Source organism: Equus quagga, chromosome 6, assembly GCF_021613505.1.
Source record: "Equus quagga isolate Etosha38 chromosome 6, UCLA_HA_Equagga_1.0, whole genome shotgun sequence".
Classification (NCBI taxonomy): domain Eukaryota; kingdom Metazoa; phylum Chordata; class Mammalia; order Perissodactyla; family Equidae; genus Equus; species Equus quagga.
Window position 1 is genome coordinate 77,763,934 of NC_060272.1, and position 16,547 is coordinate 77,780,480.

At 43.5% G+C, this 16,547-nt stretch overlaps 1 protein-coding gene across 6 annotated transcripts in view; it reads right to left on the reverse strand.

Moving 5' to 3' along the window:
- TNFRSF19 (TNF receptor superfamily member 19) overlaps positions 1 to 16,547 on the reverse strand; it is a 95,583-nt gene that overhangs the window by 30,218 nt on the left and 48,818 nt on the right. For all 6 annotated transcript variants that reach the window (XM_046664532.1, XM_046664527.1, XM_046664530.1 and 3 more), the window contains exon 5: positions 15,881 to 15,966. In XM_046664532.1, coding sequence (XP_046520488.1) covers positions 15,881 to 15,966 — 86 coding nt within the window. The remainder of the gene's footprint in view (positions 1 to 15,880; positions 15,967 to 16,547) is intronic.

Below are 16,547 nucleotides of genomic sequence, written 5' to 3' on the forward strand. Positions count from 1 at the left end.
AAAAACAAACCACAATAGTTCTCTCCAGAGGTTTAGACTCATTTGTTACAAAACACAAAGTTACTACTTCTTTTATCTAAGTATCTCAAAGGGTCTCATCAGATCTCCTAACTGGTAACATTAAGCAACATTATGTAACAATAAGCAACAATTAGCCCAAGAACTAAACCTCCAAGAATACTGTGAATGAAACATTAAAACTATTACTAAGAAAACTCTTTAGAAAAAAAAAAAACTTTGAAAGGCTAATAAGAAGAGTTTCAATTATCTGTCACTGACAGAGAAGGCTCTGAGAATACAGAGCTGAGGCACGCAGGCCAACACTTGAAGAAAGCGCCGTGGTTCACGGTCTTACTCAAGGGGTGTGGAAGACGGGCCATGGACCTGCACTCACTCTGCCTTCAACACCTTTGCAGAGACTTCTGAATGGATGACATGCAAGCTGATAGTACCACAACTGAGCATAATTTTTTGTGCAAGATTTCCACATCTTTTTCAAAGACTTTTATTAAGTATTGTTGATATAGGTATTTTGGAGTGAATGAACTAAAACAATATGATTCTTTCTTCCCTAGCCCCTTGAACACTAAAACCATGATTTGGACTCATTAATTAACTGCATAGTAACAAATAAACAGAAACACAAACAAGCTTTAAACAAAAATAATATTACATATTTAAATTACATGCAAAATGGGATACTGAAGGGAAAGGAATTAATAGAAATGACAGTCTGAAAGGAAGACACAGAGAAGAAATCTCTATTTTCTCACATATGTATTTGTTTGGTGTTACTGCCAATATTTAAATGGTCTTCCTTTACTGCAAAATTATGGCAGAAAAAAGGACCAGTTACATGGACATGTGATATCTGTCTTCATGGGCAAGTTACTGTGACTTCATTCATTCATGAGGGTGGGTTGGTGACACTCGGATGAACACAGACATTCTAGATTGTCAACACGAGAACAGAAACACTCCTATTTGAGAGGAGGAGAAGGAAAGAGGAGAGAGAGTGAGGAGAAAGGAGACTGGAAGACCTTCTGGCCCAGCACAGCATTTATAACCAAAAAGATATACTGACCAATGGAAGCTTCTATCCAGTGTTGGTGATATTTGACCCTACGTCTCTTCTCTCTCCTTGACTTTATCTTCTTATTTTTACCTGGAGAGAATCAAACTCTCACTCAGAACTGGGTACATTTTGGTAGTCCAAGAAGTCTGGGATCGCATTTATTTGGTAATAAGCTGACAGCATGAAGCTGAGTAGAAATCTGGCAGTTTCTCACTCTCATCAACACAGTTAGCTATATTTTCTGACTTGGATTACTAACCTGTGTGGTTACAAAAACTGATTTTAAAAAATAAGGCCGAAGTCACCAAGCCTTTAATTGGTGTGTGTAGACACGGGCTTGGTTCCCTGTCCAACTGAGACCATTATTTTCCACTGCAAACCTCCTCCAACTAAATAAATGGCCTCACACAGCATGTTTGAACAGAGTCTTTTAGGTAGCCCAGCTCCTTTCTACTTTGAGACAGCACCACCCAGCACTCTCTCCACTGCCCCATTCGTCACCACCCCAGTGTATTAGACTAGCGAAAACACCTTCTAAGCTATAAAGTAAGTTGACGGTACTTAATAACTTAAGTACAAAGCATTGTTATTGTGCCAATATAGTTTTTATTCCTAAGCTGAAAAATCACAGTATCATCATTTATTCTGACTGCAGTGGTAAGTACCTTGTTATTTCAATTGCTAAAAAAAATAATGATTTCAGCATATCCTTTCACATCCTCTAGTATACACTGCTTTGAAAATGGTCTTTCCAAATACTTGGATCTCTAGCCTCATCTCCTTCCCTATAGTCACTACCTTAGTCCTCGTGTATCATCTCCTCCTCAACTACACGGCTCCTAAGGGGCCAGCATGCTCCCAGGCCAGGGCATGCAGACCACTGCCCTGCTGGCCAAATTGGCCACAGGACCCTGTCTGGTTTGGACTACATAGTACTGGCTGGGGAGCTGCCTATGAAATAGAGACCAAGTGTGGGCTCTGAGAGCCATCATCTTTCGTGGTTTGCTCCCCAACACTGGCAGGGAGACACCAGGGGCACAGGGAGGACAAATCTACCCAGGGTATGGATACGCTGAGCACAGGTGTGGCTCCTGAGGTGAGGGGAAGAGAAGGAACTGTGGAGTGAGCTGGGGTCCTGGACAAGCCTGTCATCACCCACGAGCACCAATAGCCGAGTGCGTACTCAGTTACCAGTGACTGTTACCAACTGTGAGTGGGGAAGAGTTTTTAAACATTTCTTTAAATTGGGCTTTGCATTTTATTTATTAGTATAAAATGTGAATGTTTCTATCCAGAAAGAGAAATTTAACTGTATTTATAAGGCATTGAACTGAACAGCTGTACTTCTTCTTAACAGGGCAAAAGAAAATTATAAATGGACAAGGTAAAGAGTTTCCTACTCTTTAAGATACATATGTCACTGAATGCACTATCAGAAATCCAACGATAAAACTGAAGGGGACAGGATTCAAGGGCACTCGGCAGCCCAGCGACAGGACCGGAGCAGGCGAGATGGGAGGTGAGCAGGCAGAGGGTCAGGAGTGTCGCTGAGAGAGGTGCTGGGGTGACGGAGGAGCGATTCGGGCTGGCAACATATAGAGAGGCCTCCACGAAGGCCGAAGGCCGGGGAGGTGGGGAGAGAGTGGTCTGAAGGGCAGGAGGTCAGAGGGGATCCCGAAGTTTAAACTCGACAGGTAGAAGCATGCCCAGAAGGGAGAAAATCCTGGGTAGGGACCCTGACACTGGGAGGCTGAAGGTCATGGCAGCTGAGGCATGGTAAACTGCTTCACCACACTTAGTTTTGCTGTTCTTGACCTTGCTTCCAGATAACTTGGCCTAGAGATCTGTTCCCCACCAAGATGGTGTAGGCCAAATATTATCACGCATGTCTCTAAGAGAAAAAGCAAGAAAGAAAGACAGAGAAAGCAGTTATCACAGGAGAGTGGCTGGCCAGGGAGGGAGGTGAACAAGAGGCCATCGCAGCCCACAGTCCGGGCTCCGGGGTTGACTGGAGACTTTTCCTGCCATGCACTGTGCAGAGAAAGTCTGTTATGCCAGGAGCGAGCTCATTACTTTAGATTCTCTTTGGCACTTGGTGGATTATAAGTATAACTATTTGGTTCCTTAATTACGATAAATACCATAATTAACACTGAAAAAAATTATAATCCACAAAATGGCAACAGATTGTCTATAGTATTTCTCTGCAAATATGATAAAGCAAAAGAATCTTTTTCTGATTTCAAGGACGTTTTTCTTCTTTTCATTATCCCACAGTTCTATAAGGTCTTGCTGTGTTTATTTGACTTATGAAACAAGGAAGCTTTTAAACTTTACTGCAAGAAACAGAAAAGACACCATAAAAGAAACACATTATTGTGGTCTTGAACATCTGTGCTGAAGGATACACAAGCTCAAAAATAGTTTTGCTTCAATTGGGACTAACAGACACGGCTGCCATCTGGGAATTGGAACAAAGATACAAAACTTGGGCCAAAGCTACGCCCCCTGCTGCGGAGTGGACTCCACCTAACCCTCTGAGCGCCGGCTCCACACGGGGCCCTCCACCCTGCGTCCCTGTGAAAGCGCAGACTGCATTTCCCTCATCTTTGGAGAGGGCACGAGATATGCATGCTTTCACCTGAGGACTCTGCATCCTGTAACGCTCAGGTTCCCTGTTATTAGTAAAGTGGATAATTCCTATTTACCTTACTTCAGTATTTAAAGAAGTAATCTACTGTGAAATTATTCTAAGATGATAAAACTCAAATTATTTCCACCCATTAATTTTCAACTAAGAAAAAAATGTGTGTATGTCTATGCATAGTTTCATATGGCTGGGTCTGCACTGAAAAGAAAATCTGGATTTGGACAGTGTTTCTTGCTATCTCCTATTCCAGTATTATTGATATTGTTATTAATTTATTATTTTACAAATGACAGAACTTATGGTAAAGAAGAAAACTGTGTGAGGGCTGGCCCCGTGGCCGAGTGGTTAAGGTCGCGCGCTCTGCTGCAGGCGGCCCAGTGTTTCGTTGGTTCGAATCCTGGGTGCGGACATGGCACTGCTCATCAAACCACGCTGAGGCAGCGTCCCACTTGCCACAACTAGAAGGACCCACAACTAAAAATATACAACTATGTACCGGGGGGCTTTGGGGAGAAAAAGGAAAAAATAAAATCTTTAAAAAAAAAAGAACAAAACTGTGGATTGGGTTGGAAGGAGCACGGTTTTCCTGAGGATTGGAAAATGAAGCTGAGTCAGGAATTTCACCAAGGCTTTATTTACTCTTTTGAAATTATTAGAATCTTCACCTGGTACACGAAAAACCTGGGACACAGAAAAGCTAAACTTGCCTGAAAGTTAGGTATTAGGACCAGACTCAAAATCAAGCCCTCTCCATTGTGAAGACTAGACAAGTGAATTCATGAAAAACACCACGCAGATCCTGGTTTGCGTCAGTCTCGCGATGACCAACCGAGGGAGTTCTGTGCAAGTGCCTCGTGGTGCTAATTGGCATTAGAAGTTAGAGAGAAACTCCCTTTTATTTTTCAGATTTTTATCTGTGCCCTCAGCGTCTAAAATAATAGAAAATATTTATGATGAATTGAAATCTTATGGTATGATGTAAAATCCTAAGTTAACCTCTTTCAAAGTGGTGTTTTGCCCGAGTTTAGAAAAAAGATCAACCATGTTCTTCTTTAATTTTCTTTCACACCACACAGAGCAAGCAAAATACAACAAATGTTATTATACTATTAATATAACTAATAATTAAATAAAAGTATTTAAATTAATTAAATAAATTAAACTAATAATTAACTCTTGAGAAAGGGTGGAAAGTCCATTCTTCAAAGAGCTACGTTTATTGTGTCGGATGCAAACACTGTGCGCCTCGCCTCCCTGCTGCTCCCCTTGCTCCCTGCAGTCTGTTCTCAGCAGTAGCCAGAAGGGTCTTTCTACAACTGAAGTCAGCTCACATTCCCAGCTCCCTCTGAATAAAGACCCGCTTCTTCACAATGGCTTACAAGCCCTACTTGGTCCAAGCCCCTCCACTCTACCCACTGGGCTCCAGCCTCTGCTAAGTGTGTTGCACACTCTGCCCACGGCTGGCTCCCTCCTTCCCTTCTCCAGGGCCCTGTCCTAGGCCTTCCCTGACCACCGTATTTTTATACTACCCCTCCTCGGGAGCACTGGAACGTCATCTCCTGGAGGACTGGGAATTTAGTGTGTGTTTTTCACTGCAGGGTCCCCAGTGCCCACATCAGTGCTCAGAGTAGGCACTCGATACACTTGTCAGCGAATGAGAGGGCAGCCTGAAGGCGGGTGATGCACAACATGGGAGAGAGACCTTTCTGATGCCTGCTGCTGATATCCAGACCAGCACCAGGCAGTCGAAAGTGGCCCCCGACCCGCTTCCATAGTTCAACAGCCTGATGCCAAGGATTTTAAAATGTAATGTTTCTCATTTTAAGGAAAAGCATGCCTCTTATGACCACTGGAAGGCTTTCCAGGAGTGACTGACTGATTTTTCAATGAATTTTTTAAGTTTGATACTAAAGATTTTGCAGAAAATCATTTAAAGACAAAATTCAACATTTCATACCATAACCCTGTGGTCGCTTGATAGAAAATGAAACATAGACAGAAAACTATAATGTACACATTAATAAGTTTTTAAAAATTCAAGAGAACAAAAAGATGTCCAAACCGTGTCTTCAAGACAGTTGGTAAATAAGATAAAGAGAACACTTCCGAGGCCACTCCAAAGTCATTGCTTAAAATGACTTCCCTTTTGGGGGAGATGAGAGAAACATTTTACATCTTCACTGGGGAGATGATTACACAGGAGTATACATCTGTCAAAACCCAATGAATTGTACACTTAAACTGGTGCCTCTTCTTGTACGTCAATTACATTTCAATAAAATTTACAAATTTATTTTGCAACAGTTAAAAAAAAAGCACTTCCTCCCTTTAATTATAATTGTGTAAGTATCAAGAAAAGATGTTTCTTGAGTATTTAATTTAAAAAATGGCTACATGATTCACAATGTAGGCAAAACTCTCATGAATACTTAATTTCTCCAAGATGGTCAAAATAGTAAGTGAAGCAGTTAAAATAATACTTTAAACACCTGAAGTGGGATCTTATCATTAAAAAAACTAAGCCCTGTTTGGGGGGCGAGCCTGGTGGCGTACTGGTTAAGTTCATGCACTCCGCTTCAGCGGCCTGGGGTTCGTGGGTTCAGATCCCAGGCACGGACCTAGCACTGCTCTCAAGCTACACTGTGGTGGCATCCAACATACAATAGAAGAAGATGGGCACAGATGTTAGCTCAGGGCGAATCTTCCTCACCAAAAAAGAAAAAAATTAAAAATTAAGTCCTGGTTTGATATGTGACTTCAGGCTTCCAATTTTTACTTTCTACTACCTTTTGCAAACTTTGAGTTACTTTACACTATTATTTCAAGTAGGATGACTCAATTATATTTTATTTATAGTTTCAAATTTTTTCCCTTAATTTTAAAATTATTTTCAAACTCCTTTATTCCTGGTCCTGCTGAGTTCACCTGGAGAGGCAGTACTGAGCTCAGCGCATCTGTGCTGCAGGCCCACTCAGGTTTGAATGCTGTCTCCTGGTCCCTGTGACTGCTTCCCAGCTGTGGAGTGAGGGCATCAGGTATGCTCACGGCCAAGAATTACTGCAGGGCAGCTGAGAAATGCAGATGAAGTGTCTGGTACCCTTCAGAATTTAACAAACGTCTGCTATTTTAAACTCTCCTGTTGCTTCTGTTTTCCCTCCTCAAAACGATGTTCCTCAAATTAACTCCCTTCCTTCAGCAGTTGATGTTGGAAGTGGCCAGGCACTCACTCATGTTTAAAGACAAAGGGATCCAGCCCACTGGTGAAGGCTACATATTCCAGTCCCCTTGAGAAGGGGGCCCAGAAGGCCAGGACTGGGCCCTGGGGGAGCGTGAGCCCTAACACACCACCGGACGAGAAGGAGTGCTCCACTGTAAGAAACGCAGGGATCTCTAAGATTAGGCTTTGAGTATGTCCACTGCAGGTTTGGCACAAACTGTTCGATTGTTTTATCCAAACTTATTTATTTTAAGCATTTAATGGGTACGCACACAAATCACTGTGCCATTTGTAAAAGTCCACAACTTAATGAAACAGGCCTGCTAGACTATATTTTTTAAAATAAACTGTACTTAATCTAACATTCATTTAATTTAGTGATGGCCTTTAACAAACCGCAACCTGTTTCTTCGTGAGTAAATATTTAAACCAGCTCAGTGACTTTAAATGTCTAAAAGAGAGTAAAGAGAAAGGCAGAGAAGTACGTTCAGAGCTGACTGGGTAATCATCAACTGCCGCGAGCTCGGATCAAAGGCTCTGGGCTCCTTCCGCGCCTCTAGCTCAGGACGCTCCACAGCATCCCGGATTCAGGGGGCGCTGCAGCCGACGCAGTCACGGCATTTAAACTTTCCTTTTTTCTACTTGGAACAAAGTTAATGGCTTACAAATATATATCGGTTTTACATTGGGAGACAAGAATGAATGCAGAGCACATGAGTTTAAGACACTTTTCTTCTTTTAAGAATTTTTGATTTCTACAACTTCAGTGAAACCAGGGCTATGTGAAGATAAATATTTGAAATAGCGAAATAATCATACAGAGCAGTTGCATTTATAGCGCTCTTTTTCTCTAAAGAGGTCAAGACACTGAAAGTGCCCAGCTGTTTTTCTCAACATCCTCAGAAAATGAGGAGTTTGCTATAACAAATTTTCAGCCTATTTTTAGATAACAGCTGTGTGCCTTGATAAGCAAATCAGCTTTAAAAAGGATTATTTTCTAAGGAAATCATTCTAAAATCAATTACAACAGTTTCCTGCTTTCTTAAGAAGACTTGAACAAATGTAATCTGATCATCCCTCCCACTTCTTTTTTGGGTCCAGAATAATAATGAGAACTGTCATTATCCTCCCAGTGGTATTAGAGAGAAAAGCTCAGAGGTCAGTCCTTAGGCTGCATAGGTCTGTTTGCTCTGTGCTCAATGGCACAAAATTACAGTGTGGTTGGAGTTCCTGTGGCTGTTTTTTGCGGTGTCTCCGACTCCTCCCCACTGGACCGCAGGCTGCCCTTTCACTTCTTGTGGCATCCATCCCTCATTGTTAGCTTCTTCCCTCGCCTCTCCTTCCCTGCACCGTGGCTCACTTGCTTGGCATAGCAATGCTTATATTAAAAAATAAATGGATTCCACAGGAGGGCTTAGAAAGCGTTCCTCTGTGTAGAGCACTCTCCTGCCGGGACTCTGCAGGGGGACCTGGCTGGTTTCTGTTTCTTTGGTTTCCACGTAAGCGATCTTGACTACTACTATTTTAGATTGTTTTTCAATAAAATAATGAAATCACGTAACATTGACAAAAAGAAAGGGAGATACTAAAGGAAAGTGGGGAACTGTAGAGAGTGGAAGGAAGAGAAGAGCAATGGTTCTTAAACCAACAAATAAACTAGTGAACAGCAGAGGAAATCTCTGCTTCAAATGTCACAGGGGAGGGCTGGCTTCGTAATCTGTCTGCCACAAGCCATGGGCTGTTCTGTCTGTGCTGAGTTCTCTTTGATCTTGTTGTCCTCCTATTCCCTAAGTTCTGTTTAACAGGAAAGAGCTAAATGTCTAAGACTTCTCTTTAAGACGCTCCCCTCTGTACTGCATTATCGACTTGTTTAGGAGGCAGAGTGGCCCTCCTCTGTTCCTGAAACAGTGCCCAAAGTCGGCTCCATCGACACAACCCAGGGTAGCAACCCCTGGCCAGACACTTAAGGAGTCTTGGCCTGAGGACCACAGACTACTTGAAAACCCTCAGTAAACTGAACCCTTAATTAGAACACAGCGGCTTTGTGGACCCATCCTACAGAGGATCCAGTAAGTACTTTGGAAAGTCGGACCACTAAGTATTAGCAAACTCGTCAGAAGAACACTGCTACATAAACAAAAAACACACAGGAACAGTCAGAATCACATACTGTTTCTAAAGCAACTGTAAAACACTTTTGGATTACACGCATCTCTTTTGGAACCCGTTACCCAGTCATTCACTCTGATCAGAGGCAGCAAATGTTTAAGTACTCCAGGACGGGAGTACTGGGTGCTGGGAGAGCACCAGGAGCTGCCTTCTTAACCTCGGAGTTTAGGGGCTAAAGCATTCAGGTGAAACTCACTCACCATGAGCCACTGCTTCTCCTCCCGCCCCCTCCCTCTCCTCTCCCGCTTCCTTTGAAGAAAACCTGAAAACTCATATTGGTATTGATTTCAAAACACTTCCAGTTTATTTCCTTTTAAGTTTGTTTTTGTTTTCTTTAAAAGAGGTGTTTACTAGGCACCCTTACTTTAACATAATTTAGCACTGCCTATCAAGAGACAAAAATCTTAGTACCTTCAGACAGGCAAACACGCCGTGGGCATCAATCCGTTAAAAGGTCCTGCACAGAGATGTGAACAGCAGCAGCCTCAAAACCCAACTGTGGTCCAAACACCTACATGATACTTTACTCCACATATCATTACAGTAAGGCTTAGAAAATAGTGTGTGAAAAAAAATTTAAAGTGGAAAAAGGATATAAAATAGTATGTTCAGCATAATTACATCTATTTTTTAAAAATCAGAGGTACAGATAGAAAAAAGACGAAAGAAAACCATCAAAGTGTTGTCTTTTGTTTTGGGTGGTTCAAATGCCGGCAATGTTTTGTTTACAGTGTTCTCCCGTCCTTTTTTCTACTAACCTTTAAAAATCATCTTTAATGAGCAAATATTTCTTTTAAAAGTTTATTTTGAAATTGCTTTTATTCATTACCTAGAAGATATTTTAAAGTTTCCTTTGGAAAATAACCATTTTTTTAATAATGTGGTTCATTACTTATTGGTGCAGAAACCTGCTGTCTTCTGAGAGTATTAAGCCATGTAAAATTCCTAGTAAGTTGCAGGTCAACATAGCTCCCGCTTTTCTTTCTCCCCCACACAGGGACTTATCTGATCGCTTATCTCTTTAGGATCACGTGGCGTGTTCTACAAAGCCCCCAGGAACAAAGCAAACATCTAGGTTAAACATACTCAAATAAAGCTGTACTCGGCGAAAACTGCTTTGACTTTTTTCAAAACCATTTGTTCCAACCACAGTATTTGTTCCCCATTAAGTAAACATTGCTAAAAGAAATCACATGAAATCTGCATCTCTTATCAAACCCAGGACAGGATATGGTTCTCCTAAAATTTCTTGTGTGTTTCTCCTTAACGTTCTAAACGGGTGCACATTATTAGGATGTGAGGAGACAGTGGGGAGAAAGCCCAAAGCAGGGATTTCCACGTAAAGAGTGCCTTTCATTTATCTGCCATTTACAGTGATGTCATTAACCAACCCCATGCTCCATGCCCAATTGGTCATTCTCACAAGTTAACGCTACTCGTGACCTGACAGAGGATATGGGTGGACTAATTGGTTATATTCACACACACATCATTGTTTTGAGGCAAGGGAAGCTTAAAGCTCGTGCTGGTTGGGCATGGGGTGTGAGGCTTTGGGCAATGGGATAGACAGGAAAGAGACCAGCCTGAGCAGCGTCTCTCAGCCTGGTGTTCTAGCCAGTAGTAATCAGATACAAAAACCCACTGCAGCCCCTCTCTCTGCAGGTCCGCTTCCCTGCTCACTCTCCAGTGGAGGTGAGGGCCAGCAAGACAGACACCAAAGCCAGCTGCATCATGAGCTCCTCCCCATATGGGACAACTCCCAGCCACCCATTTCCAAAGAGCACACCTGGGGCGGGGCAGGGCGGGGCGGAGCCGAGGGGATGCTGGGCGGATGCAGCCATCCTTTGGAAGAAGGCAGGCCAGCAGGGAGAGAGGCATTACTGAGCTCACTCTGCAGCAGGCATGTTTCTGGGTGACTATTTCAATCCAAAAACTGCCAATACCGGCATGATTATCCCTTTTCCAAGGAGTAAGTGGAGGTATGAAGTGGTGACACATTTATCCAAGGTTACACCATCGCTACAGGGCAGAGCCTACATGCGAATCCAAAACTTCTGGCTGCAGATCTTACACTGTGTTCTACTCTGCTCCACAGCCTCTAATACATGCCACCTTTTTAAGGACTTCTTAAGACTGGGCTGATATAGCGTAAAGGGTCATGAGGGATAGAAACTTCTTTCTCATTTTTGAAGTCACTTTACAAGGGATACAGGTCTACCTTACAAAGACAGGAACTTCTAATTTGACATCCTTTATTACAAATTTGAGCTGTAGAGAACCTATTAGTTATCTGATGGCCAGAGTTTCCCGTCTCCCCTTATGCCATTTCCTGTGGAGTGCCAGCTCACTGCTGTTCTCTGAACCACCACCCCTGCTAAACACCACACCTCTGGGCCATCACTTGGTGCTTTCTCAAGACAGCAACTCCCCCTAAAGGCTAGGAGATCCGATCTAAGAAAGAAGCACTGTGGTAAAAGGGGCAGGAAGGGAGCCAGTAGACTGGGGACCCTGCGTGCCAGACACCGTGCTGCGCGACTTACATGCACTGACTACTTCGTACTTACAACAACCTTAGCAGGGAGGGGTCACCCTATTTTATGGCCCAAACCAAGCCACAGGGGAGTTAAGTCACCTGCCAAAGTTACACCAGCTACAGACAAGCATGGATGTGGGGTGGCCCCTGGGAGAGTTGACAGAAATGTGGGAAGTTTTCAATCTTGAGTTTTCTTGTTACTTTGGTTTGCTTCAGGGATTATGTGAGAAAATGTATTTACATCCATTTAAAATTATTCTCGTGTGATTAACACTTAGACAGTCATCCTTTTCAAAGACTTGTCTGTAGCTTGCTATAAGCTGCACATTTGGGTTACAAGTCACACGCATCTTGGGGCAGCTTAGAGGTGGCCTGAGTCATCCCCGCACAGAAGCCCCTGGAGACACCATATGAGAAGCAAACAATGCCTCACCATGACTACAAACTTCAGCTGGACCCTCGCTGCTCCTGGGACACCCACTGTCTTCTCTAATCGACTTCCCGCCCACTCTCTGTAACGAGGACCTGAGACCCCTATGCTCTTCCAGCCTGAGTTCCTTGCTTCCAGACTCACTTGGCAGAACACGGTGCCTCCTACTGGACACACACAGAAGCCAAGCAGAGGAACCTCCCGCCGCCTGCCACTGACTGTGAAGCCCACTCACATCTGCCCTGCACCCTCCTTCCCCGGTTACAGCAGGGAGCTCATCCTCCTTCCAGAGGTCAACGCCACACCTACGCAAACCTTACCTGACTGATCATTCTTTAGTTCCCTCATATAAAACAGTCAACCTCTCTCAAGTGCGTCCTTCCCGGCAACCTTCAAACAGGCAGATTTGTCTCTCACCTAAAAAAATGAAATTCAACAAACTGCTCCCTTGTGTGCACACTCCACACATCGCCCTGTTACTCCTTCACAGGCAAACATCTGGACAGAGGTGTCTATAATCGTCACACTCTTCCCCTTACGTGAACTTCCCATTTCACTGTAACCTGGCTTCCATAACTAAAACGGTTCTTGTTAATGTCCTCAAAGACCTCCAGGGTGCTGAGTCCCAAGGCCAGTTCCAGGGTCCACTGACTCGGCTGGCACACAGCATCCAACGCTGCAGGACACTCCGCTCTCCTGGCTTCCTCAGACTTCTGGGCCCCTCTGTTAGTCTCCTTGTCGGGCTCACCCTCCTCGAGCTGATCCTTTAGATCACAGCTCACAAGTCACAGCTTGGGAAAGCCTTCCCTAATAGTGCTGCGTCTTTACCCATCATACATTCTTGGAGCCCCGGGGATCCTTCCAGGCACGGAGCTGATCAGTCACAGTGTTGCATCCACGTGTGTAGGGTCTGAATACTGTTTAATTTGGAGCAGCTGACAATGCCCCCACTATACCCTAAACTCTATGAAGAAGAGGACAGGGTCTATCTGTTCTCCCTTGTGTGCCTGGCACCCAGTAGGCACTCAAATATTTGTTCAACTGAGAAGTGAAAAAGGCTCTGCCTCATAGGACCATGGTGTTTAACTAGACCAATCAGAGTCTCTGCTTCAGGAGCCTGCACAGGGAAGAAGACAGCAAAGCTGCTGGCCGAAAGTATGAGGGAAAACCAGGAGTCGTACCCAGAGTCCTGCAGGCTGAGACTGCAGCTGCTGGTGCTGACACGGAGCTCCAGGCAGGGCGCCCAGCCTCCTGCACCAGGGGGGCTACAGGCCCTGGGCCCCAGGGCTGCCGGGGTCCCGAGCAAGGGTTCCTCCTGGGTTCTGGGGCCTTCAGGCTCTCTCACTACCATGTGTATCCTGGAAACAAACCCCATTACTTGAGGCAGCTTGAGTGGTGACACTTTCTTATGGCTAAGAGTCTAAATAACACAGGACTCCCAAGGGGGAGAAATCCCTGAAGAGGCAGTTCTTTGTGGAGGAGCTGAAAAGCCCAAGGTAGAAGAAATGAAAACAGGAGGCGTCTTACATAATTTCCCCCCGAGCCTTCACGATCTCCTTTGAGGAGATGAGTTGTGTTCTGGAATTATTCCCAAGAACCATGCCAAAGGCAGCAAACCTTCCTCTGCAGAGATAAGGACCCAGGCTCGCTGAGGACCGCCAGACTGTTGTTTCACGATTCGAAAGGCTATGAGCTTGCACACTGCATTTCTGACTTCGAGAAATAATTTATTTTCTTTGCTTTCTAAAAAGTTTCTCATAGGTAGAAATAGGGCTAGCTATTGATATAAATTAAACTAGTTAATTTTCTTTTCAAATTACAACTTACTTAGAGCTTTACGAGACATTAAAATTTAAATGTGAAATCTACGTTTAAAGGCTAATTTATGACATCCAAGCTTAGTCAGAACCCCAAAGGCAAAAAATTCCAATGCCTCAGACTTATGACTAGATTATATTAAATTTAAACCCAATAAATTAAAGGGGAAAAAAAACCCTCGTACTTTCCAACTGTAAACTAGGCAATACCAATTTCTTTTCTAAATCTTTTCATGGTAGTTGGGGACGAAGTGCATAATCTTCGCCTTCTGGACAAAATGACGGTTGAGCTGACCCATGGGCAAGACCGGGCTGCTGCTCTGTTTTAACTGGCGAGAGGACGCGTCCTTTTATGGGCTGTGTAGCATAAAGTGGCTCTTTCAGTGTCTTCTCTACGTTACCCTTTTAGAGTTTCATTAGATGACGAACATTAAAGCAAACAACACAAGAAAAAGTCAACACGCAGTGGGCTGCCATCAGCCAAGGGAGGGCAGAGCAGATAGCTCGGTTGTCTCAGAAGACAGCAGAGTGAAGCAGAAAAAGCACGATATTTGCAGTTAGACAGACTGGGGTTTGATTACCGTCTCTGCTAACTACCAGCCAACAATGGAAAGGCATTCACCTCTGGAGCTGGTGTCCTCATTGACGAATGCGGGCTGATGATGGACTATCGAGAAAATTAACTAAAACAGTTTGGATTATGACTAATACATAATAGGCATTCAATACTGCATTTGTTAACTGCATGATTTATTTGGTGACTGTTTGCATATTATAAAGAGGAGGGTCAAAATACATTTCTATAAAGTTAGAAGGAGTCTTCAGTTTTTCTGCCTTTCTATCACTTCAAATGAAGGATAGAAAGTGATGCATTTTGGTAAAGGACATAATAATATGGACTGCAGAATTCCATGACATTCTTGGAAATGGAAGCACTATGTGACCTTATCAAAGAATGCAATAATTTTCAATTATTTCAGAGGGGCCTTCTGTCACAGTAAGAAGCAAGAAGACAGATCCTGTGCATTGAATATTATATCAAAACAACCACTAAATATAAACATTTATATTACCAATGCTCCCCAGAAAGCCGTGAGCAACCTAGGCACGAATAAAGCACCTCCTCCGTCCTCCCTCCTGGACTTCGCTGTCTCGTGTGTGGGGGAGCACAGCTCACTAAAGCCCTGCTCAGCAAAGACAAGCGTGCCCTGAGCACATGAGGGCATGGGGAGGCACACCTGCCGATCCTTTCCTGGCTCATTACCTGTTGGCTTTCATGGGCCAGATCTATATTTAGGACTAGGAAGAGTGAGGAGCCACTCTTCTTCCTAGTCAAAATCAATGCAGGTTGATAACTGGTAACAAATACCTTTTACATCTAAGGAAAAATATGGTCAAAAAGATTAATACTAATACAAAGAAGAAAAGGCACAATTTTCTCATTTACAGTTGTATTTCCAGCATGCAATGGATTTTTCTCTTCTTACTTATTTGTTAAAGGAGAAAAATGAAGGAGTGAGTGAAATGAACTAAGATTCCACTTAATGATACGTTCATTAGGGCAGGTGATTCACGGAGAGGAACATCTCCGGAAAGGCAGAGAAGCCACCACATGACAGGGTCTGGGGACTAAGAAGGGAAAGCACAGGAATTTAGGGGGCCATGGCACAAAGACATTATGTGTGAGGATTTGGACCACCTAGTTAACTGGAGTTGCCAGTTATATATCTAGAAAGGAAGATAAGAGTTTGAATGGAGCACAGCAGCAGCAAAATGTCTGTATTTCACTTTGAGATTCAAATCAATGGACACAGTTTGCTGACTGAGGCACACAACAAAAGGGGCTTTATGTCCTGCTGGAAGCTTGATAAAAGAATGCACACTATAAAGCCCCACAGCAGAGACAGATTCTGGTCCATTTGCCAACCAAAGAAAGGTTTGAAAAAAGACCAAGAGCCCTTGGGCTGTGTTTGCGCAGAGCTCACTCACAGTGCGGCTCGTAAGGAGGAGGGGGTTCTCCGCAAGGTACACACTCCATGTCTTGAAAACCAACAAGCTTTGTCTTCCTATAAAATCTAGAAGAGAAAGGAAAATAACCCTTGTTAGCTCTTTCATCTGAGCTCAGAGTTGCAACAAACAGATTTATGTCATAAATTATTGGCAGTCTCCTTTACCACTTCTATTGTTAAAAAAAAAAAAGGTTCTCAAAGTCTTAAATACAACAGTATCTTAGACACATCTCAGAAAGCCCTCTGAGCATGCAGTGAACGATTAAGAAATATCAATCCCACTAAACCTGCCTCTGTAGCTTCTACTCAGCCCCACCGCCTCTAATGGAGGGAGGAGTGTTGGTGAGGGAACACGAAATCGGTGGTCTCTGGCATTTCTACTGTAACTTAAACAACAAAACACCTTATAAAGAAAGTGCTAGTTTTTAACAGTTGAAATTCAGAGACCAAAAAAGCCAAGCAAAGTGTAGAGCAACGGAAAAATGTAGGGACATACTTACACAGTCTTGATATGGGGACATCTTTCTAGGCCTGACAAGAAACCCAGGAGCCAGAATGGAAGAGATTAACAGCTTTGAACACGAACACACGAACACACGAACACACACACACACACACACACACACACACACACACACACACACACA